General features: G+C 40.1%; 1 protein-coding gene across 1 annotated transcript in view; it reads right to left on the bottom strand.

The window, feature by feature from the left end:
- Positions 1-7,780: 7,780 nt before the first annotated feature.
- The window catches only part of znf827 (zinc finger protein 827), an 80,811-nt gene continuing 65,602 nt past the window's right edge, over positions 7,781-22,989 (bottom strand). Inside the window, exons 12-14 of the mRNA XM_073866345.1 lie at positions 21,140-21,337; positions 18,929-19,106; positions 7,781-12,598 (exon numbers count right to left, since the gene is read on the bottom strand). Of these exons, the coding sequence (XP_073722446.1) occupies positions 11,728-12,598; positions 18,929-19,106; positions 21,140-21,337 (1,247 nt within the window). The 3' untranslated portion in view covers positions 7,781-11,727. The remainder of the gene's footprint in view (positions 12,599-18,928; positions 19,107-21,139; positions 21,338-22,989) is intronic.

The following is a 22,989-nucleotide window of genomic DNA, read 5'->3' as shown; positions in this document are numbered from 1 at the left end:
ATGGTCATCAATAGTGAAAAAAAACATCCACATTATCAATCAAACGAACATAAAGCCCAATGACCCTGTGAGATGCAAGATTTGACACCAGTTGACAACATTTTGGATTTCTACACTCAATCTTGAATCATTTATCCCTGATCTACACAATCCTAAGTCAAATTAATGAAATCCAGAGCTGGGCAGATTTTTTTCTTTTTTTGACCAGCCTTGACCCAGTGATGTCATGTCTTTCCACACCCTCTGCTTGCCGTTTGTTTTCTTGCACAGAAATCCGTCTTCACTTCGCGTGCCACAGGCTCCCTAACGCCCACCGATCCAGCCATCTGACAGAGGTGAAGGGAGGGAGCCTGGGAAATATTGATGCTGAACAACCTGGGAAGAGATGAGGTAGAAGAGGAGAGACAGGCAGTGGAATAGAGAAAAAAAAGAGAGAGGCAGTGGAAGGGGGGGGGGGGTCTTCCTCTAGACGGTCTCTCCTCTAAGCAGCTTTTCCTCTGGAGGCAGGGTTGTGCGAGGTCACAGCGGGATTACACTTTTGGCAAACAGGAGGGAGCGCCTCTCACTCAGACTTTTGCAGCATCCAAAGTCTGCGACTCCCTCATGACTCGAACCCGGCTGTAATAAAGCCAAGGCCGGCTTGAACCTACAAACAAAAAAGCCAACAGCCTATCGATCGCCTGCCGCCAACTTTCACACGCCTGTGTCGAAAGGTCACCTCGGCACAGACAGGCTCCAAGCGAAGTGAAGTTTTAAAAAGCCTTTTCTGTTTCAAACCAGACACATCTGGAGTTTGAACGGTGCATTTGAAAAATATTAATCCTTGACCTTATCAAACAGTTATTCAAGAGGATTATACAACGTTTAAACTCAGCTTCGGTTTTATCAAATCTTTCCGTTTCACCCGTTCAGCTCATCGGGAGACATAGATACAGCCTCAAAATAAAACGATTGCTGTATTTGAGTGTCTATATGACTAAATTAGCTGGTATCTGGCAGAGAGATACAGTGTGTGACCTCATCACCCTGGAGATCCACTTAATCAACTTTCCCTTTCCAGCAGAGGTCAAGCTGAGCAGAAGCTTTCGCTGCCCTGCCTCCAGCCCTGCTTTGATGTTAATTAAGATGAGACAGAACATGGAGAGGATTCATTAAAGCTGAGCCAATCTAGTGGCACAAAGCTCCAGGATGGTGGCTGTCTTTATGACGACTGAAACCACCTAGAAGGCGGCGTCCTTCAGGTGCGAGCACACGTTAGACATCTGCTTGCCGTTTATCTGGGTGCAGTGACCTGCGCTTCAGTGGAGCCTAAACATTTGATCAGATGTTTGATACTAACTGCAGGGTGTTTTCAACTTGAGAACATTGAAAAGATAATAGCACACAGCCTCACATAATAAAAACATTTAGGGTCATAGTACTGATATTTGTTTGTACAGGTAAATCTTCAATTAGAGGTGCTTTCTTGACTACTACAGTATACAAGTGTATAAAAACTATAACCTCTAAGTCTAGGTTATAATAGTTTTTTAGATTGCTCTTTCCCAATGTTGAAATGTTAAAGCAACACTAAAGATTTTTTTTACCTTAAATTAAAGTTTTCAAATTCTTTAATTTCACATTCGCTTTGCAGCCCTCTATCGTCCAAAACCGCACTAAAGAAGTTTCCAACCGTCGCGCGCGGTCCTGTAGTTCGAGTGAAAACTACAAAAACTTGCTTTACGGCAGACCTACAATCCAATCAGAGCCAGCTTTGCTACAGTAGGCTAAATTATTTATGATAGTGGTAATGAACAATTCCGCTTCCTAACCTGTAGGGGGAGCAAACAGCAAAAACTCTTTAGTGTTGCTTTAAATACCAATGCTACCAAATACATAAAGTAACGCTAAAACAAATATATAACAATGAATTAGTATCCCAAACACTGCTGTGTAAGAAAAAGGAAGTGACTGTTTGAAGATCAGCATAAGTTTGACATGAATCCTAAAGATTTATTGTCATGTTAAATCAGTCAATTTGATTTTTTTTATCAATTTAATAAACGTCCTTATATAATTAAACAAAACCATAATTTTTTTCTCACAAAAGTGAAAAATGTCACTAAAATCCACTTGTGGGGGCAATGATCAGATGTTTATTCCAGATCATTTGATTAAAGGAAAACACCACCGTTTTTTTATATTTTACTATGTTTTTACCTCAACTTAGACAAATTAATACATACCTATCTTTAATCAATGCATGCACTTTTAATCTTTGTACATTGCCTTGTAAATGTGTTAGCATTTAGCCTAGCCCCATTCCTTCCTATGGCTCCAAATAGGGATGAATTTAGAAGACACCAAACACTTCTATGTTTTCCCTATTTAAAGACTGTTACATAAGTAGTTACACAAGTAAGTATGGGGCACAAAATAAAACTTTTGTTTGGAGCCATATGAATGAATGGGGCTAGGCTAAATGCTAACACATTCAAGAAACGCTGTACAAAGATTAAAAGTGCACACATTGAAAAATACGGAAGCCGAGAGAGGCTATTACCATGCACTATTATTATTTTTGCTTGCTTGTTTTCTCGTGATCACGACTTAATTTCTTGTTATCTCGAGATAAAAGTTGTTTTCTCGTGATCTCCACCCCAGATAGCAAAAAATATCCGCATGGCTTCTTTATGCCGCCAGCCCCAAGCTGTCGGCTGGTGCGTCCCGCTGGCGGAGATGAAACTTTTGCCGCCGAATACGTCACTCCCATTTGTTGCGAAATGCCGCCAGCATGCAGCCGGCGGACTGACTGCTTAATTTATGCAAAAGCGGCTGCCATCAGACCTGTTTGCGATTACGCCCTTATTACGCTTACTGCCTCCAGAGCACCGCCGGTGGTCCGCCGACTCATTGCTATCTGGGACATAACAAAAGTTGTTTTCTTGAGATGTGATTAAAGCTTACATGTACTCGATAGAACATGTTGTTTTGTTTGTAAACAGCAAAAGCATATTTTGCTAAATTAGCATGAATAAACAAATTTGATTTTACTTGGATCAGCGATTCGCTCAAGCTGAAATAGGTTTGTCAATATTTACAATATTACAGTGTTTAGGGACCGTCTGTAAGTTACTCAATGATATCAGTAACATGAACATAAACCATCCAACTTTATTTATTTATAAAGTCTATCAGCTACATGTGTGGTAACGGCGAATACCCCAACTCATATGCATTAGCAGTCCACTTTAAAATACACTAAATATTATGGACTGGAAATTACATTATGACAATTGGATTATCATGTCAGGATAACGAGAAAACAACTTTTGTTTTCTCGAGATCACGAGAAATTAAAGGTATTGCGGAGGATTTTCTTTTTCCGGGTGGATCATCAAGACTATTGGTCCTCCTAGTTGTCAATCAGGAGTGTTGCGCAATTGCATTTTTTTAAAAAGTGGAGAAGGCGGTTCTTTTCTAAAATTCGAGAAAATCCTCCGCTACACCTTTAAGTTGTGATCGCGAGAAAACAAGCGAGCAAAAATAATAATACTGCATGTCCTCTCTCGGCTTCCGTTGAAAAAAGATGGGTATGTATTAATTAATCTAAGTTGAGGTAAGAACATGAAAAACTGTGGTGTTTTCCTTTAATACTTCAATGTACGTTTTCAGATCTCCAATAGATTATTCATGCTTTTCAATACTCATAGTGACCCTAATTAAAGAATCATTTATAATTATTTGCAGATGTGTCCACAACTTTTTTTTCCACTATTCATTTGTCAAAATGAACTTATAACTGAACCTCACGGGAGAGTGACTGTATATGCTGTATATGTGAATGCAAGGAAGGAAATCTACAAAGACCGTCTGCCTCCACCGAGGCTAAGAGGGAGAGATCCGTCCAAGGTGCTCCATAGCTCCAGGGCTAACAGTGATGAATGAAGCCCTTAATGTCGGCAAACACTTTATCTCTGCTTCATCTGTTTTCATTAGGCGGGAGCAACCTTTGGCTTGGACACAGCACTCCAGCACTCATGGGATGGCTAAAAGCAAATCTAAGGTGTAGAAGAGCTTCTCTTATTTTAGGCAGATTTTCTCGTTTGAATGCCAAAGTAGAGTCAGACTCATGATCTTGCTGTAATCGTGAAGTCAGGAAGGATTTGGGACCAAAAATGTGATGTCTGGATGTTACATTTAAAAAGCCAGACATTATTCATTTGTGCAACATTGTAAAGTTTGTTTGCAAGATATGATAAGTTTATCTTAACTTTGAATTATCCATGGACTTGGATACTGAAGGGCTAAGAGAGTGTGGACCAACAAGGGGTTAAATAAGTATTTTTAATATGCATTTAAACATTAAAGACTTAAAGCAGTAGTTCACCGAAAAATGAAAATTGCCCCATAATTTACTCACCTTAATGCTATTTTAGGTCTTTATGACTTCCTTTTCCCCAACAACACATATTGAACCGGTTTCCCGGAGAGGGAATCGTTTAACCCAGGACTAGGTCTTAGTTAAATTAGGATTTTTAAGTCATTTTAAAAGCATAATTTATAATAAACATTACTGATGTGCATCTTGAGACACAACACTCGCACTGATATATTTTAAGATATGTCAGTGCAAGTTGTTTTCGATCAAGACAGCACTAACATTTAAGTTAATTGAAATTAATCTGGGACTAGGCTTAAGCTCTGTCTAGGAAACCGCCCTTGGAGTTATATTAGGCTAAATGATATCTTTGCTCTTCCTATGTAATGCATTGAATGGTGCACGGATTTTTGAAGCCCATCCATCATCAAAATGTAATCCATATGACTCCAGTGAATTAATATGTCTTCTAAAGTAAAGTTAAACAATACGTTTGTGAGCAAAAGCAATTTTTGTTTTTGCCATGTTGCTTTTGAATGTAAAATTGTGAGAAAGATCATCTAACGCGCCCCCCAGCGAGTAGCAGAGGAACATGATCTCAATCATTTCAATGGAAGCCAATGTTCAGTGCAAACTTTATGCAAATGATGAGTGACACTTGGGAGCGGCTACCAATGAGAACGAAGCAGTGGAGTTAACGTTATCTGTCTCTTGTCAGTTACTGGATTGGATGGTACTCTTTTGTTTGTGACAACACGATTTACACCTGATTCACACATACCGACCCGCTGCTTCTGCGTATAAAATCATTTAATTGACACTTTATGTAGAAAAGTGCCTCCTCCATCCGTGTTTTTTTTACATAGCAATATACTTTAGATATTATTGGATAGACTAGACAAGAAGTGTGGATTAAGGATGTTTAAAATCTCTATCCTGTCGGTCTGGACACAGGAGGATAATATTTGCAACATTTATTTATAAATATAAATTAGCAGGATCAATTGCTGAAGAGAAAATGTAGGTGATAGTAGGAAATGTATAATGTTGTATACTGCAAAACCTTATACAACCATGCCTATGTATTTAAGATGTGCATATTATAGACAACTTTCATTCAACGGCAGTGAACGTCTCATATGGCAATAAATATACTCACTTAATAATGACATGAATAAACAGACAAGGAAGCCGGATGACATGCAAATTGTATTATTATATCTGAAAAACAATAATATTATTAAATTTAACTCAATTTAAATGCACCAAACACACTGTGAACCGCACAATCACTCGAATATGCTCCATAACAGTGGAAAAAAACATTATCTCTCAAAACTTAATGCGTTGGTTTCCCAGACAGGGATTATCTTAAACCAGCACTAGGCCTTAGTTTACTTAGAAAATATAACTACGGTAGTTTTAACAAACATGTCTTACAAAAAACATTACCTGTGTGGATTTTAAGGCCAAACAGAGCGCACTGATGTATTTTAAGATATGTCAAAGCAAGATGTTATCAGTTTGGACAGCTCTTACAAATTTTTTAGTCTGGGTATAGTCTAATCCATGTCCGGGAAACTGCCACAATATGACAAAAATTATTTTTTAAAGAACTGTATTCTTACAATTTTATAAAGATGCAAACATTATTCCATAATTACTCCCGTTTACTGAGCACATTCATCTCTGGTCTTGCTCTGTTATGTAATAGCGCTAATTGACAGGTGCGCTTCCCCATCCTTCAAACAGATACAGTATAATTTTGTATTACTCCCTTAGGAAAATTAACCATGGTTTAATTATAGTGAAAATGTAACCATGTTTTTGACAGATTGATTACCATTTGTATATTTGAGGTTACTGTTGTTTAACTACAAATACGACTGTGTTAATAGCCTAATTAAACAATGGTTCATTTTAAAGGAGTGTTAAAAGTTTTTGTGCTTAATCCTAGGGTTAAAGTAAGATATACCAATAAAAATTTGTAGTATACTTAATTTATATGCATTCATTGTTTCAATCATAGACATGTGCTATCACTTTAATTTAGACACAATGTTGTTCATCTCAATGGAGGCTTGGTAACTTCCACGAGTGACGTGACAAAGTTGAGAAAAGTGCAAATGCAAATGACGAGTGACTTTTGGGAGTGACTACCAATAAGAGTAAATCTTTCGTCAGCTACTGAAAGAATGGTTACTTAACATTTGTTTATATTTATAACTAGGGCAACCAGAATTAGAAACGCCTCCTAACGACCTCATTGAAGACAGATGACACACAGCTACACAAAGTTGCTGCCAGTGTGCATGCAGCTCTACTTAATGACATTGTGTTTACAATCAAATATGGTGTATTGTGCTCACAAACGTATCTTAAGGATATTATTTAAAGGACAAGTTCGCTATTTTTCACATTTAAAGCCCTGTTTGCAGATTGTTTATGATGAAATAGAACGGTTTTGACTGAAATTTGGACATATGATGCTGGCCCGAGAATTTTCGGTTGTTTGTTTTATCACCTCCCACCTCTACAATGGATGTATAGGTGCACAGGAACAATCCTTCCTAAAATGCATTAAACTTTCGTTTACAAAGACGTGAAACTCACTGAGTGGTCGGGTGTTCACTGATATGCTCACACCAAAATCGCTTCAAAAGATGCTTTCCAACAGGTATTTTAGCATTCGTTGTAAACTTGTGGACCTATTTTTCTAAACGCCTCACACCCGTACATTCTTCCGTTAAGAGCTTGAATAATAAACACTCCACCCCAGTTGGTGGCGATAATCCGCCTTTGCCAATTGCAAGAATACAAACAAAGTTCCCGGCACAGAGTATACCGTACCTCACAGCACATCTAATACAAGTCAACGGAGTTAGACAAAAACTACGATAAAAGTTGTTGGAAAACATCTTTTGCAGCGATTTTTGTGTGAGCATATCAGTGAACACCCCGACCCTGTGAGTTTCACATCTTTGTAAATGAAAGTTTAATGTATTTTAGGAAGGATTGTTCCAGTGCACCTATGTCCAAATTTCAGTCAAAACCGTTCTATTTCATCATAAACAATCTGAAAACAGGGCTTTAAATGTAAAATACCAAACTTGTCCTTTAAGATAACTATAATAATTGTGTTTGACTGAAGAAATGAAGTGATATACATCTGGCATTAAGTCGTTTAAATGATTGGGTATTTTTTGTATTTAGGTGAAATATACCTTTAAACCAAGATCAACTAGTGCTCAATAGCAAAGCCTATCTTACCTGGTTGAGACATTTAACCATAAGGTCCTGTGTACCTATTTAGCATTATAACTACTAATCTTTTCCCCTAAACAATAAAATGCAAGTTAAGAAAGTTCAAAGCATCAAAGAAAAACATGCATTGATAAAAGAGACAAGACGACTTTGAGGTAATATGTGATGTTAGCTTTACTTTCAAATCCTGTTACATTTAGAACTGGCAATTTGAACAAAAAGAAATGCGAAACCAAGTAAACTGAAATACAAAAAAAAGTACAAATGATCTAATTACCAGTTATTCTCACAAACAACCCTGTACAGCCTTAAGAATGAAGTAATAAAAAAAGCTTTATACAGCACATAACAAGTTTACTGGGTGCCAAATAAGAAAGAAACAAAATGATATTTGAGCCTTATTGAGTTGTAGAGTACAGCAAGAGATAAAGCAAACAGATTGTGCAGAGTAACCCGCAAAGCTAAATGCAAAACGAGTTGGTCTTTCGTTTCTGACCAAAATAATGTAAGTGCTACAAACTAGAGATCAAGAGCAATTCATGCATCTTTTGAAGTGCTAAAAGGTAGTCAATCCCGTGTGACGCAATGACGTTAAACAATAATCACTGCTTTTTGCAATTAGGCAAACAAAACACCAAGTTTTAAGTATTTTTAAATACTGGTATTGGAACAGAGAGTGATCATCCCTGTCGCGCTCCTCATGCCCACAAAACTGAGCTTGATCGAGCAGCAGCCATGTTTTTAACATGATGATGATAACATGGTGTTCCAAGGCAGACGGACATATTAAGGAGGTTTCCCAGTAGACGTTCAATTTGGATTCATTCTATCAAACTGGGTCCTGAGAGTCAGTTTCACTTAATCTCAGGCTCTCGGGCCACTCCTTTCCACCAAGTGGCACTAGAGCGTAAAAGATAACAGGCTTGACAGGAGCTTTATTAACAAGCAAACAAAGCTCCATTTAAAATACAACATACCACTAAACCGCATGCTGGGCATTTACATGAGAAAAATTAAATGATACAGCAAGAGCAAAACATATATAAAGTAAGTATATTGTGTCGAGTAAAGAAACTGTCAGACTTCTTTAAATGGCTCCGTATACTTCTAACCTGCATTTCATTTATAAACTGGCCTTAAATACAGATATTGTCATTCAGATCATCTTACAGGGCAAGTTATAGTAAAACTAACTTTTGGGAATTTTGCTAAGTATGATCTCTTTGTATGTCATGGGTAACACAATGCTTCTTTTATCTTTAAAAGTCTAACATCAGCTTAACAGTCCTTATTTAAATGAGCCTGGGAGAGCATTTATATCTATAATGAACAATATTAAAATGATCAAATCATTAAAAAGCATTGAATGTCTGTAAATATAAAGACTGTAAAGGGACACTTAATTTTTTTTAAATATGCCCATTTTCCATCTCCCCTAGAGTTAAACATTTGATTTTTACTGTTTTGGAATCCTTTCAGCTGATCTCCGGGTCTGGCGATACCACTTTTAGCATAGCTTAGCATAATCCATTGAATCTGATTAGACCATTAGCATTGCGCTCAAAAAAGAAGCAAAGAGTTTCTATATTTTTCCTATTTAAAACTTAAGGCAGACAGAAAATTTTCTAGGCCGATATGGCCAGGAACCACACTCCCACTCCGGCGCAACAATCAAGGACCCCGCCGCCGCACCATGGCTGCAGCAGGCCCAATGATATTACGCAGCGCCCGAAAATAGTCCCCTTTGTAACTTTCAATATCATTGCGCCTGCTGCAGCCATGTGTCGGCAGCAAAGTCCCTGATCACCACGCCCGAACGAGAGCACAGTTCCCAGCCATATAGGCCCAGAAAATTGCTACTTTTAATTTTCCGTCAGTTTTAGTACACGATGTAACTACAGAAGTGTCAAGTTTTAAATAGGAAAAATATAGAAACTCCTTGGTTATGTTTGAGCGCAATGCTAATGCTAGGGGCGCTGGAAAACTAGCATATTTTCAAAAAAAGTGGAGTGTCCCTTTAAGTTATTGAGCTTTGCACAATTTTCATGGTTGTTGACTTATATATTGGCCGATAATTGGCCATTTTGAGATTATAGTCTAGACCAAACAAATGCTATTTTACTCTTTGTGTACTAATAATCCATGTGTCCTATCTTCCTATTTCTTGAAATATATCAGCCTAGCCAGTAACCAAGCAAAAGTATTTTAGACCGGAGGTACATTTTGATCAAACCCATCAATGGTTACATAGAGGGTGATCACATGGATAGATCTTAGAATCTGAGCTTGTCCATACTATGGACAATACAGTTTATAAATATGTTTTCTTTGTTTAAAAAAAGTGCAACTTTTACAACACTGTGCAAAATTGCTGTTAAAAATGTAGCATGGTACTTTGGTGCCCAGGGGGATTTTGACCTCTGCTGACTGGATTATACGTCATACTATCCATCTAAACAGGGCAGTCAACTGCTGCTGTTTGGCAAATACCTACAGGAAGAGGTTTTGAATTAGTTTTTCCAACTATTGTGGCAGAAATATAAAAAATAATACTTAACATCAAGGCTGTTTGATGGGGTGGTTGAACTAATTGGCATCAAGAACATTTTCTATTGGGTCTAAGTGCTTTTGTTTAATAAATTCAAATATTAAGTGCAATTAAAACTCAAAAATGAAAAGGGGAACATAGATTTATGGTACCATGTTTGCCCGCTTATGAAAAGCCATGCTTTCACAAGTCCTTCTCTTTAATAATGGCTGCCTCCACATTGCACTTGAGAGCCAATGGGGTTCTCATAATAGCTTGTTAGTACAGGGTATATATTTTATATATATATTTGTATTTTACATTTCAAAGGCTCTTTCAAAATAAAAACAATTAAAAAAAAATACTAGAACAAAAAATTTTAAGACACAGAAGGCCACCGAGATACCATTGTTTCTCCATGTTCTTTCTTACCACTGCCCAGCTACCTCTGTATCACTTTAACATTAACCTACAGAAAGTACATTCATTCAAGTCATTTTGGAACAGTTTTCTTTTTACACACAATATTACAAAAAGCTCCAAAAAGCACCATTGAATCGGCCTTTGTGACAGGTTTTGGGGAAAACCCACTTATTCTGTCACCTCATACATCTTGTTAAACGTACAGGTGCGTATTACATACGATAGCTATGCACAGGGCGCTTGACTGGTACACACATCTTATCTCATGCCTACGGGAGACGGCCAGCCCACCTCGGGCAGCTATGGCACAATCTGTAGCATCCAGTAATACGATGAGGACAGCGAAGGGATCAAGGCTGCATAATGGGCTGAAGACCACTACGAAAGTGGTAATGATTGCTTTTGCCATTAGCATGCCCCAAATGGCTTGTATTGAGAAATGCCATCAGCTGTGCCCCGTAGGTTTCATAAAGGGCCGTATGCGTGCTGTTGAGGCGAGATCGATGTTCTGCCAATGGTCTCACCATTCAGCAAAACCAGTCAATGCCAACAGGCGTGGAGAAGGAGAGAAAATAAAGAATACAAAACTATGTACAGTTCGATAAATTAACAAGTGCGTGGTCTGAGACTTAGCTTTGGAAACGAGACTCTAAAGACAGCGGTTCGTTTCGTTCGTTTTCTCGTGCCATGTACCCCAACACATTTCATAATGAGCCCCTAAAATTACTTCAAAAAACAACGACAACATATAGCAAACATGCTGTCTGGTTCATGGCAAAAAGACAAAATGCACAAAAAAGCTTATCGCTTGCAAGCTTATATGTTCGTGGTTTGCTTTCTCCCATCAAAACGAATATAAAAGTTCAATAGATAAAGCACTATTATTTTGATTCTGGGTCATTCACAATTTGCAGAGGAAAACAAAAAATCGTTATAAGACCTTTTAAAAAGGGCAATATTTGTATTGATAGAACTGAAAACAAAACTCGGTCTGATAGAAATGGCTGAAGGACGTACAGTATAGCTTTTCCTCATATAAATGGATGTCTATTCTGCAGGGCAGCGTTTCAGTCTGCCTATGGAACAGTTAGTGGCATTGGTGATTAATGATATTCCCAGGGAAAGGAAGGGTAACTGCTAAACTTATGGATGGTCAGATGGTCTTAGCTCTCTCTGTCAGTCCCAGGTATGACAGGAAGGAGTGTTTGAGTGACATGGGAGAAGGCGGGGACTGTGAAGACGAGCTGGACCGGAATCTGGAGAAGGTTGGCGAGGAGTTTGAGGGGGACGGGCTGTGGAATGTGAATCGTCGGGCCGTGAAGAGCGTCGTAAGGGGGATGAGGTGAGCCAGGTCACAGTTCCTGTACTGCTCAAAGTAGCGAGCCGCCAGTGTGGAGAATGTGCCGTTGGCCGAGAGGTAGCGTTGGCGTGGCATGCCGTCTTGCTGCTTGCTGGTGATCGAGAGGGCGACAGACTGCAAGGCTTGAGAGGCAGAAAGGCTCATTAGCGGGCTTGTGGTCCCGCTGTCCCCGCTCTCGCAGCTGCTCCCACCTCTCTCCAAAAGGCCCGGGCGCGGCGTACCTGGCTGGGCCTCGCCTTCCTCGGCACTTCCCTCTCCGCCCTGGTGCTTTTTAACGTGGCGGCTGTAGACGAACGGGTGGGTGGTGGTGAACGGGCACTGGGCGCAGCCGAAGGTCTGTCTCGGCGCGTGTTTGAGCCGTTTGTGGAGGTTGAGATTGTCCTTGCGTTTGCAGCTGTAGCTGCAGCGGTCGCAGTGAAAAGGCCGCTCGCCGGTGTGCACGCGCACATGCTCGATGAGCTTGTTGGCTGTTTTGGAGAGATAGCCGCACTGCTCGCACTTGTAGTGGTTGCCCAGGCGATGAGCGCGCGTGTGCCTTTCCAGCTCTGCCTGATTGGCCCACACGGCTTGGCAGATGCGGCAGCGGTACTCCATCTTGTAGTGCGTCTTCAGGTGGCCCTCCATTGCGGCTGGCCTGTTGGTGGAGTAGATGCAGAGAGGGCACCTGGTCAAAGAGACAGGAGGAGCAGGGTGTAGGACACAGAGGTGAGGGACATTAAAAAATGCACCTCCAAAACAAAAACTCTGTTCTCTTTTTTTCTTTAAATGAAATGAAGAACACACAGAATGGACATAGGGAAGGATGGTGGATGCATTTAGTGTGTCTTACCCTCTGTTGTGTCTAAAAGCTACAGTCTGTGTGCACTCTGATACATGTGAAAGGGTGCGTGAGAATGTGTGTTTTAATAGCAGTGTGATTTCGTACAGGTTGGAACGGGAATCGGATGAAGGTAAATGAATAAATGAGTGGCACTTACATTTAAATAGCACCTTTCATCTGCTCAGGGCCCCAAAGCGCTTCACAAACCCTGCAGAACAGAATGACCTCAGAAAGCACACTGTGAAGGGCGCCTGTCTACCTCAACACTGAACTAGAGTGCTGTGATACTCTCCTTTACCCTCACTAAAAAAAGCAATCTTTCACCACTTTAATGTTTTAATCTATTCACAGTAAGCTTGTATTTGGTCAGTACTGGGACTGTAGGTTTCTTTGTTCTTACACTTGAAATTTGAAGTGTGCAATGGCTCTGGAGTTTGCCGAATAAAAGACGAAAATTGGTTTTACATGTAAATTTATTTGCTATATTAGCAAGTGAAGACCTGGTGAGCCGTGTTTAATTTCAGTAAAGTAAACATCTAGTCTGAAACTATAACATCACTCGATATTAACCACTGGTTTAGAACAGGGATTTGTTAATATGACAACGTTGGAAATTACAATAAAGCACTGCAGAATTGCATATTTTTGTATGCGATAAATCGCATGTGATTGTCCACGCGCATCTCGTCAGCAATGCCGGCTCCCTGACCAGCAGCAAATCGCCACCAGCTCCCCCCAGATGGAGCGGCATCCACTACACAGAGTACGCAGTCCACTGACAACCGGGACAATCTTGCATCAATTATCGTGGACGTATCGCCTGCGATACATACTGTATGCGATACGGCCCTGATTGTCAGTGAACCACGGCTCTGTGCAGTAAATGCCGCTCCATCCGAAAACAGCTGACGGCAATCCACCTCCAATCAAGGAACCGGCATCACTGACGAGACGCGCGTGACACCGCATGCGATTAATTGTGCAGCCCTAATTTCTTGGTAATTTCCTATGTTTGCATTCTGCATTAGTATCTTTAAAAATAAAAAAAATGTAATAATGTAAATAGAAAAAAATTGGCAGACTCCCCAAAGACCATATGTCTTAAATAATGACATTTAGGTACTTAGGCATTTATATACAAACATATGCAGTCAAGTACCAAACTATGACGTATGGATTATTCATAAGCAGAGATTAGTTCAGCCTACTGGAATCCTGCTGTGAGCGAGTCTGTGAAAAAAAACATGTAGATTTGTAAGCAGTCAGCTGTTACATATACCGTTATATTAAAGCCGAGCATACACAAACCCTTAAACCCAAGAGCCATTGAACTACTGTACTACACATCTTTATATGAAGAATATACAGCCAATATATCAATCATCCAAGGTACTGACCAAGATACATTTTGTGCCTAAATAAATGTAGATAAAAATGTTTCCCCTTAAATACTGTTTTTAATATTCTACTGTTTAGTTCACAACTTCTATATAATAGATAACAATTTAAAGTTCACAATAAGCCATAAATCATATGCTGACTTGATTTCAAAAGTCTGATACATTATTAAACAAAGGTAGAATTAGCAGGCCTGCCTTTACTCACAGCCACTCTTAAAAACACAAATGTTTTAACTTTTATAGAAATATTTGAAATTGAAAATGCTCAGAAGGCACTTTTCTGTATTTGTGACCCTACTTGTGAAAACCCGGCTAAAGTCACATAATGTAATTATTATTATATTAAAGGCGTACTCGCATTGTCCAAACCAAACCATTCACAAGTGCTTTTGACCCCAAAGCCTGGTTCTTTTGACTAGAGAAATCGCTCTGTAGTACCAGACACGGATTGGTTAATTCTTCAAAACAGTCGCATCCTAATGACGAAAGTGTGCCTGACTTCGGATCACTCAAAGTACAGTGTGAGTGTGTGCTTTTGGGGGAGTAGGGAGGGGGACAATTACAGTTCGGATGGGTTAGGTATAATATAAGTGCACCCTAAAGCCCAAGTTATAGTCGTGTGTAAGGTCTACACCAGGGTTCTCCAACCCTGCTCCTCGTGAGCCACCGTCCTGCAGATCCCAGTTAAAACCCCAATCAAACACAGGTGAACCAACTAATCAAGGTATTCAGGGTTGCTTGATAATTACAGACAGGTGTGTTGGAGCTGGGTTGGACCTGAAGTCTGCAGGATGGCAGCTCACCAGGAGAAGGGATGGAGACACCCGGTATACGCTGTAGGTTATCCATAGCCTGTGCATAGCCTGACGTGCACCAGCGCAAGCGCTGTGATTGGTCCACTAGAACCCCTCCCGTCAGGTAAAAAAACTGCATTATAGGTATTTCCGTTTGCAAAGGTAAAAACAAAGATGGGCCAAGTTGAGGAGTGATTTAACTTAAACTGCAACAAAAGTCGCTGGCTATTTACCTCCATCACTGCTGGTCTTCTCAAATCATACACAACAAGCTGCTGCTGCTTCTTCATTTGTGGGTTAACCTGCCAAGCTGCTTCTACTTTGGCGGTTGAGCTGCTACTGTAGTTACACGCGTGGATACTGCCTATTAGCGGTCTGCACGTTTGTTTGCACGTCGACGTGGATGAAGATGCAGAAGTATATATGAAAACCGACAAGGCTACGCCGTAGGACGTACGCACAGCTATAATGAGCCTGGTTTCACAGAAAAGGCTTAGCTAAAGCCAGGGCTAGGCCTTAATGAAGTTAAGAAGTTTAGGATCTTTTATAAACATGCCTTAAAAAAGATATTACTGGTGTTTATCTTGAGACAAATCAATGTCACTGGCATCTGTCAGTGCAATTTGTTTTCAGAGAGACAGCTCAGACGTGTGTTTAAGTCTAGGACTAGCCTTAAGCCTTGTCTGTGAAACCAGGGGATGTAGCGTCAAAGTAGTCGTGACCATAAAAATACCAAAAATATCGAATTTTCCTAAAAAACAGTTAAGATCGAAAAAAATACTTTAGCTGGGTTTTAACAGGCAGAGTCACATTTTTTTTATTTCACATTAGGTTTTACCCCTTAAAGAATAACCAGACCTTTAGTAAACCTCTGTCTTTTCCTTCATGTTAAAGAAATATTGCTACTAATCTAGAATATCTGTTTTCCCCTTTACCTGTGGCTTATGGCTAAGCGCTCTTATGAGTGATAACTACAAGCTGCCAAATAACTACAAGCTGACAAATGTGTCTAGCATGGGAAAGCATAGCCATAAATGACAAGATGAAGCAATGAAATCTGAAATACATGATCTTAAGACATGAATATATATGTCAAACAACTAGACAAATACAACAGAAAATATCAAAGACCGGACTTTGTGCTTGTTTAGTTTCAGAAACAAAATAAACCAAAAGATATTGATTTTTTTAGGGGGGGGGCATGTCTGTAAGTGCTTGATAGTAGAGTGATTATTTGTCTTCAGATAGGTATTCATTGTGTTTAAATGTGTTGCTGTAACTGTGGTGGCGGTTATGACAGGCTGAGAAAGAACAGTGTGAACTGTAGCCTAATGGTCTTGGCAGTAGAGCTGCTCAACAGATGGACAAACACTGACTGGGTTGCTGTGATTTCTTCAGTTATATTTTTGCATGCGGGACCAGACCTTTTGCAGTAATGTCTACCACAGACTTTAAAAGGGGAATGGGTTAGTTCCTGAAAGTGCCTGTTATTTAAATGTTATTCATCTGGAGTTTGCCTCTGACTGCCAATTGGGTGGGAAACGTGGCTCTTTGAAGTATATAGATAGGGAAGTGTACTTTTCCCAAACGTGTACAGAACTAGAAAAAAGGCATGTGGTTTCTGAGCAATATAAATTACGCTAATAGTGTGCGTATACAGGGCTCAACAATTAGGACAGTCTGATGGCCTGGGCTTGTGTGGAAAAAGTCTCAAGCCAACTTTTGAACTTTTCTGCATTGTCACTAGCTGGATTTCCAGCCAAACATGAAGCAGATCTTTTCAAAATGCGCAAAAAAAAGAAATGTGAATTTGGTGCATTTCCATCAAGTTGTTGGAGCGAATGACAGTGGTATTGGTAACCAATCTAGTAACCAACAGTAAATAAAACTTTTCCATTACATTGTACCCCACGGTTTGGTTTGGGTCAGGTCGGGTCAGCTCACCTCACTTTGGTAAGGTTAGCTTTTCTATCGAGTTTAGTAACACTTCGCAGTGGGAGGGATTATAGGCGTGTCGTTATATTTGCGCTGCTTACTGCTGTGACATCATACAAGTGAGAGCGTTGTTGTAATTTACATCCCCATACATTCATTTATTTCTCAGTCTGCCACAAAATCAAAATTGGCCACCACAAATAGATGTTTGCACATCACGTTTATCATTACCTCTATCTCACAAGACAGTTTCTGTATAAACACCGGTGTCAGTCAACGCGCTCCGCTGAGCCTCATTCAAGTTGCATTTAAGCATATAATGCTGACGTGCTCGTTGCTAATGTTCCGCCACAAACTGCAGGTCTGGAACAAACTGGTATGGTGTCCCTGATTCTCAACCTGTGGATGTTTTTCATCGCTAAAAGGGAGTTTGGGAACTTATAGCAGATAACATGACAACATGTTTGCTCAAGACAGCGCAAGCTAGCATGAAGGTAAAGCTAATCTTTTACATTATAGCACTGGTAGTGACAATTCTCTCGGACCAATCAGTGATCTACAATGTTTTCGCGTTGCGTTTTGGTATCAGCTTGGGTCGCTTGGAACCCCGACCGAGGTGGTACTAAAAAAGGCTTGGGTACTACGTACTGCACCCAGTGGAAAAGCTCTCAAAAGTATGCTGACCCGATCCAAACCAAACCGAACCGTGGGGTACTATGCAATGGAAAAGTGCCATTAGAAAATAGGGACAGGAATGCATTTAGTTAAGATTGGACAAGTTATACATTTACTAGCAGTGCTGCTTGTAATTGCCAAACTGAATGCTGTGCACAGAAAAATAAATGCTGAATTTTTGATGCAGGCACTTGCAGCAAGGGCATTGCGACGGTGTCGAGCCCCATATATGGGCAAGACAACATCAGCTGATACAGCTAGATGATCAGTCACGTGGGTTAAATGTTTGCTATGTCAGAGTTTATTCGGCAAATGTGTTTCCATCTCCCATTGTTCGCATTTATAATGTCACTGAGGCCAAGTCTGTTCCTGTGGCTCAATTGGTAGAATATTGTGCTGGTCATGGGTTTGGTTCCTAGGGAACACACATACATTTATGCATTTGACTTATGCTTATCGGGAAGTCATGTAGCTGCCTATCGAAAATAATAAAACAATCGCATTTACATCAAACATGTTTTCTTGTAAATTAGCTTTTTTCCATCAGACTCTTATTGGATTCTGCCAACAAAACGGTATTTCTGAATGGCCTGAGGTTGTGCGAAAGTATTTAATTAACACATAACATGTGCATAGAGCATTCGGTTAATATTATTTTCGAGGTTATGTTTAGCGGCTTTTGAATCTTAGTTCCTCAATTGGTGTTTATGGATTAAAGGCTGTATAATTTCCAGATAGATATGCATATAAAAAATGTTATATTTGAAACGTGTTGATAAAGAAATTTAATAAAATATTTAAAAATATCTTTCTGACACGTACAGTACAATAACATGTTGCTAAAAGTAAATGTATATATTTTTGTGGTACCATATGGGCAGTGAAAATATTGGCAGGACTTCTATAATTCTTACAATTAAAAATCTTTGTGTTGAGCCCTGTTATACTGTATGTATGAAGAGTTTCGTTGCAAAATGAGATAAATCCATTTTTTAACATGCACAACCAAAAAACGAGGTTTCTGAACAATTAAAAAAACTTTTTTTATCTCGTTTTGCAACGAAACCCTTCGTATGTTTTAGGCACATTCAGGAACTTTCTTTGTCTATAACATGCTTCTGTGTGGCTCTACAGAGAGGTTAACCTGAAGCACTGCTCGATGAATCCTGCCAGTTTCTGGAACACTCTCATCTGTGAATCCAGCCTGATCCTCAAACAGTGCTACTGGAAAGATCCTGTCTAAAACCGGGACTGCCTGAAGGGATGGAGGCTTGGGTAAGGTGGGGGCGGGGTTTTGTGAAGTAGCGGGGGGCGGGGTTTTGAGAGGTGGCAGTGGGTGGGGGGGCACGTGCTGTACTTGCTTTCCTTACTTGAGCCCTCCAGCGGGGACGGTGTGGCACTTCTTATGCTCCAGGAGCTGCTCGGGTGTCTTCATGAACTTGTGGCAGACGTCGCACTCAAACATGCGTGTGATGAGGTGGATCTGTAGGTGCCGCTCGTACATGGCCCGAGTCTTACACACAAAGTTGCAGAACACGCATTCAAAACCTTTGTTGGGGAAGGAGGAGAGGGAGAATCGAGATGCCGTTATGATTTTAATATAACATTAATGTATTGCGTAACTTATGCGGCTTTCACATAGAATGCGGTGTGCGCTGCATATTCAATAAATTACTACAGTGTTTATATTTGTGTTAAATTAGTGGATGAGGAATACAAAGACTGATGTTGCCCGTCTCCATTTCACGTAACTTTAAGCTACCTACCTACAACAAGCCACTTGACTTAAAGGAATATTCCATTTTCTTAAAAGAAAAATCCAAATAATTTACTCACCACCATGTCATCCAAAATGTTGATGTCTTTCTTTGCTCAGTCAAGAAGAAATTATGTTTTTTTGAGGAAAACATTGCAGGATTTTTCTCATTTTAATGGACTTTAATAGACACCAACAATTAAAACTTAACAAGTAACAGTTTTCTTCAACGGAGTTTCAAATGACTATAAACAATCCCAAACGAGGCATAAGGGTCTTATCTAGCAAAACGATTGTCATTTTTGACAAGAAAAATAAAAAATATCCACTTTTAAAGCACAACTTCTCGTCTAGATCCGGTCGTGATGCGCCAGCGTGACCCCACGCAATACGTCATGACGTCAAGAGGTCACAGAAGACGAACGCGAAACTCCGCCCCAGTGTTTACAAGTGTGTTGAAAGAGGACCGTTCTGACGTTGTTTTATGTCAACTGATACTGATAATGTCTTTGTGTCAGTTTATTGTTTACAATGGTCCGCAAATGTGCGTTTTATATATGTAACACTTGACCTCCCTACGTCACTACGCATTTACGTTAGGTCGTGCTGGACCAGACCTAGACGAGAAGTTGTGCTTTAAAAGTGTATTTGTTATTTTTCTTGTCAAAAATGACAATCGTTTTGCTAGATAAGACCCTTATGCCTCGTTTGGGACTGTTTATAGTTCTTTGAAACTCTGTTGAAAAAAACTGTTACGTGTTGAGTTAAGTGTTAATTGTTGGTGTCTATTAAAGTCCATTAAAATGAGAAAAATCCTGCAATGTTTTCCTCAAAAAACATAATTTCTTCTCGACTGAACAAAGAAAGACATCAACATTTTGGATGACACGGTGGTTAGTGAATTATCTGGATTTTTCTTTAAAACACACCTGACATGCCAACTTGATTTGCTACGTGTTTCCATGACACGGCTTTCCTTCCGATGTCTCTGTAGGAGTGCAAGCTTGTATTATAAAGCTCCGGGAATTATTAAGTTAAACAATTTTGAACTTTGACCGCGGCTCGACGCAAGCTGCGCATGCAAGCTACGCTCGCACTTTGCTCGACGCAACAAAAAAACCGCCCTCGCGCGGCGCAAGCCATTGAAATGAATGGGTTTCATAGTGCAGTGCACATCGCGTCCTATGTGAAAGCCACATTAGACTTATTCTTTGATATCTTTTCTACATAAGCTGTCATAATTACCACATAGTATAATAATAACAAACGTAATAACAAAAATATGATTTATGCACATTTGTTGAGAATTAACCTTTTTTTCAAAACAGTTTACATGGCACAAATAAAAATAAATAAAGGTTCACAGTTGCCCTCTTAGTGACACCTAACAATGTGGATGCAGCATTACAGAAAAGCAAACGTTTTCATCTTCCAATTAGGGCTGCCACGATAAAGTTTGTGTAGGATTAATCGTTTCATTAATTATGATAATTACTTGTCATACAAACTGATACACACATTTTCTATGCTTCATTTGTGAAAATAATTGTCACAAATAATTGTGAGTTATTAATTTCATCTTTTGTAAATTGCCTTTACAGTTTAAGATTCAAATACTTAATAGTTTTAAATATAAAAGTAATTGATCAGATGATAATATAATAATTGTGACAGCCCTACTTCCAGTGAAAATGTAGAAATGTTCTGATTCAGTCAGCAAAGATTAATTTAGTGATAGTAAGTGAACATGTTCAATATTAGAGGTTACTGATATAGGGTAGATAGTACTTAGCTGGTCAGGTTATCTTACTAAAGTGGGCCTTACCTTTTTCTGCCTTGTCCTCTGTGCCTGGGCCTGAGCTTGATTGGCTGCCTGCAGAAAAAGGCGGAGCCAAAAGGCTTTTCAGTTCTTCGTTACCTTGGGCAACATCCCCACCTTCAGAACTGTTGAGGGAATCACTAAGAGCTGACAAAGACGAGGAAGTGCTCTTGGTCTCACTGAGAGGACTTCTGGAGTTGAGACCTGTGTGTGTAAAAGAGACCGAGCGTCACTTCCAGCATAAAAGACAAACCACGTATTACACTGACATGACAAAATCAAAGACAGGCTTAGCTTAAGCCAGACGAGAATTGGATAGGAGCGTCTTTTAACGCTCAAGGTTTGATAACGAATTCTGTAATGAGCAAAGCAAAAAGCAGAAAAATCCTGCAATTGATCGAAATCCATGCAGTAAGCTAGACGGGAATATGTATGCCTAGAGCAGTGTGCTATTAAGCCTTAAAAGTCAGGAGACGAGCTCTCTTTCCTAAGAGGCAGTCTTGTGGGTTTAGTCTGACTTCTGTATCCAAGCAGCCAGAACACTCAAGCCTGCGCTCTTATTGATCTACACTGTTCCCGAGAGCGGCGATGGAGAGGGGCTGCCTAGGTCATGCCACCACAGCTAAGATGGCGGGGGACTCTCAGGCCACGGCTCTCCCCTAGGTCTCTCAGAGCTCACGAAATGGCCGGTGCCAGATCACGCGCAATCACTTCGCTCACGTTAAGACTTCCGTTCCTTTGAAAGCATGCATGGGGAATACAGAGTAGGTGGTCATGTTTAATCTTTTGTCAGCTGCAAGGATATCTTTGAATACAGATGCGCTGTGTGACTCGTGAACTCCATTTGAGGAAAATGACTTTACCTCTGCGAGTGAACTGGGTGCCCTCTATTAGGCTCTTATGGGCCCTGAATGTTTCCCTAAAAATCAGGATGTATGTGTGTCTGGGTTTAGGCGAACACCTGGAGTACACTGCAAAGCATTTCCGCAGGAAAGAACAGCTGCCAAGCAAGCAGGCACCCCTCGGTAATGGACGCAGCACTCAGCCATCTTCCTCAGTAGAAGACAAAGAAGTCCAGGCTGGTAGGTGCTGACCTGAGGGCAGCCAATCTTTAGAAAGGGGTGTGTTTGGCAGGGCGCTAAATCGCGGTTGACAAACCAACTTGTTCTTTTGCCGTCACTCTGAGAGCTTACTGTCTTGAGGAAAGTGGACACAGGCTCAGTCTGAACACAAGTAGGGAACACGTGGCCGTGTAGGGTTATTTGGATGGTTACTCTAGTTATAGGGACTAGGGCTATTGATTTTTCAGCTTCCTCACGGCAAAAACACCACAATACACGCTCAATCAGCCAGCCAAACACTCCCACCACACACCCGCATCTATTGATTGAACAATTGGGTAGGCCTGCACTAAACTCACACCATTGAATGACCCAAAAGTTAACTTGTCGGACCGGACTAATGTTTTGAAAGCATGTAAAAGTATGTATCTTTAGAAAAATGACTTTTTAGGTTGTCTGCATGTAAGACAGGGAATTTTTTTTACATTTAAGGAATGACATCAGCTTGAAAATCTGAATAAGATTCAATCGCACAGCAGTTGATTTGGTGCAAGCGTTATGACCTAAACCAATAAATAGCAGAAACACTATGTTAGGAACTTATCTCAGGCTAACATCTGTTCCAGCTACTGTACACCATGCAAGGTGACAAACACATTTTGATGTTATTGATGTTGAAAGACCACAATCTTGTTATCAGTGTGGCAAAACAGAGCAGATATAAATGGAAGAAGTGCTCGTCATTTATGAATCCTCTTAAAAGGCGCTCCTTGCACTCAGGTCATTGCAGTTGCA

This window comes from Misgurnus anguillicaudatus, chromosome 3, assembly GCF_027580225.2.
Source record: "Misgurnus anguillicaudatus chromosome 3, ASM2758022v2, whole genome shotgun sequence".
Taxonomy (NCBI): Eukaryota; Metazoa; Chordata; class Actinopteri; order Cypriniformes; family Cobitidae; genus Misgurnus; species Misgurnus anguillicaudatus.
This window is presented reverse-complemented; position numbering and strand designations above follow the sequence as displayed.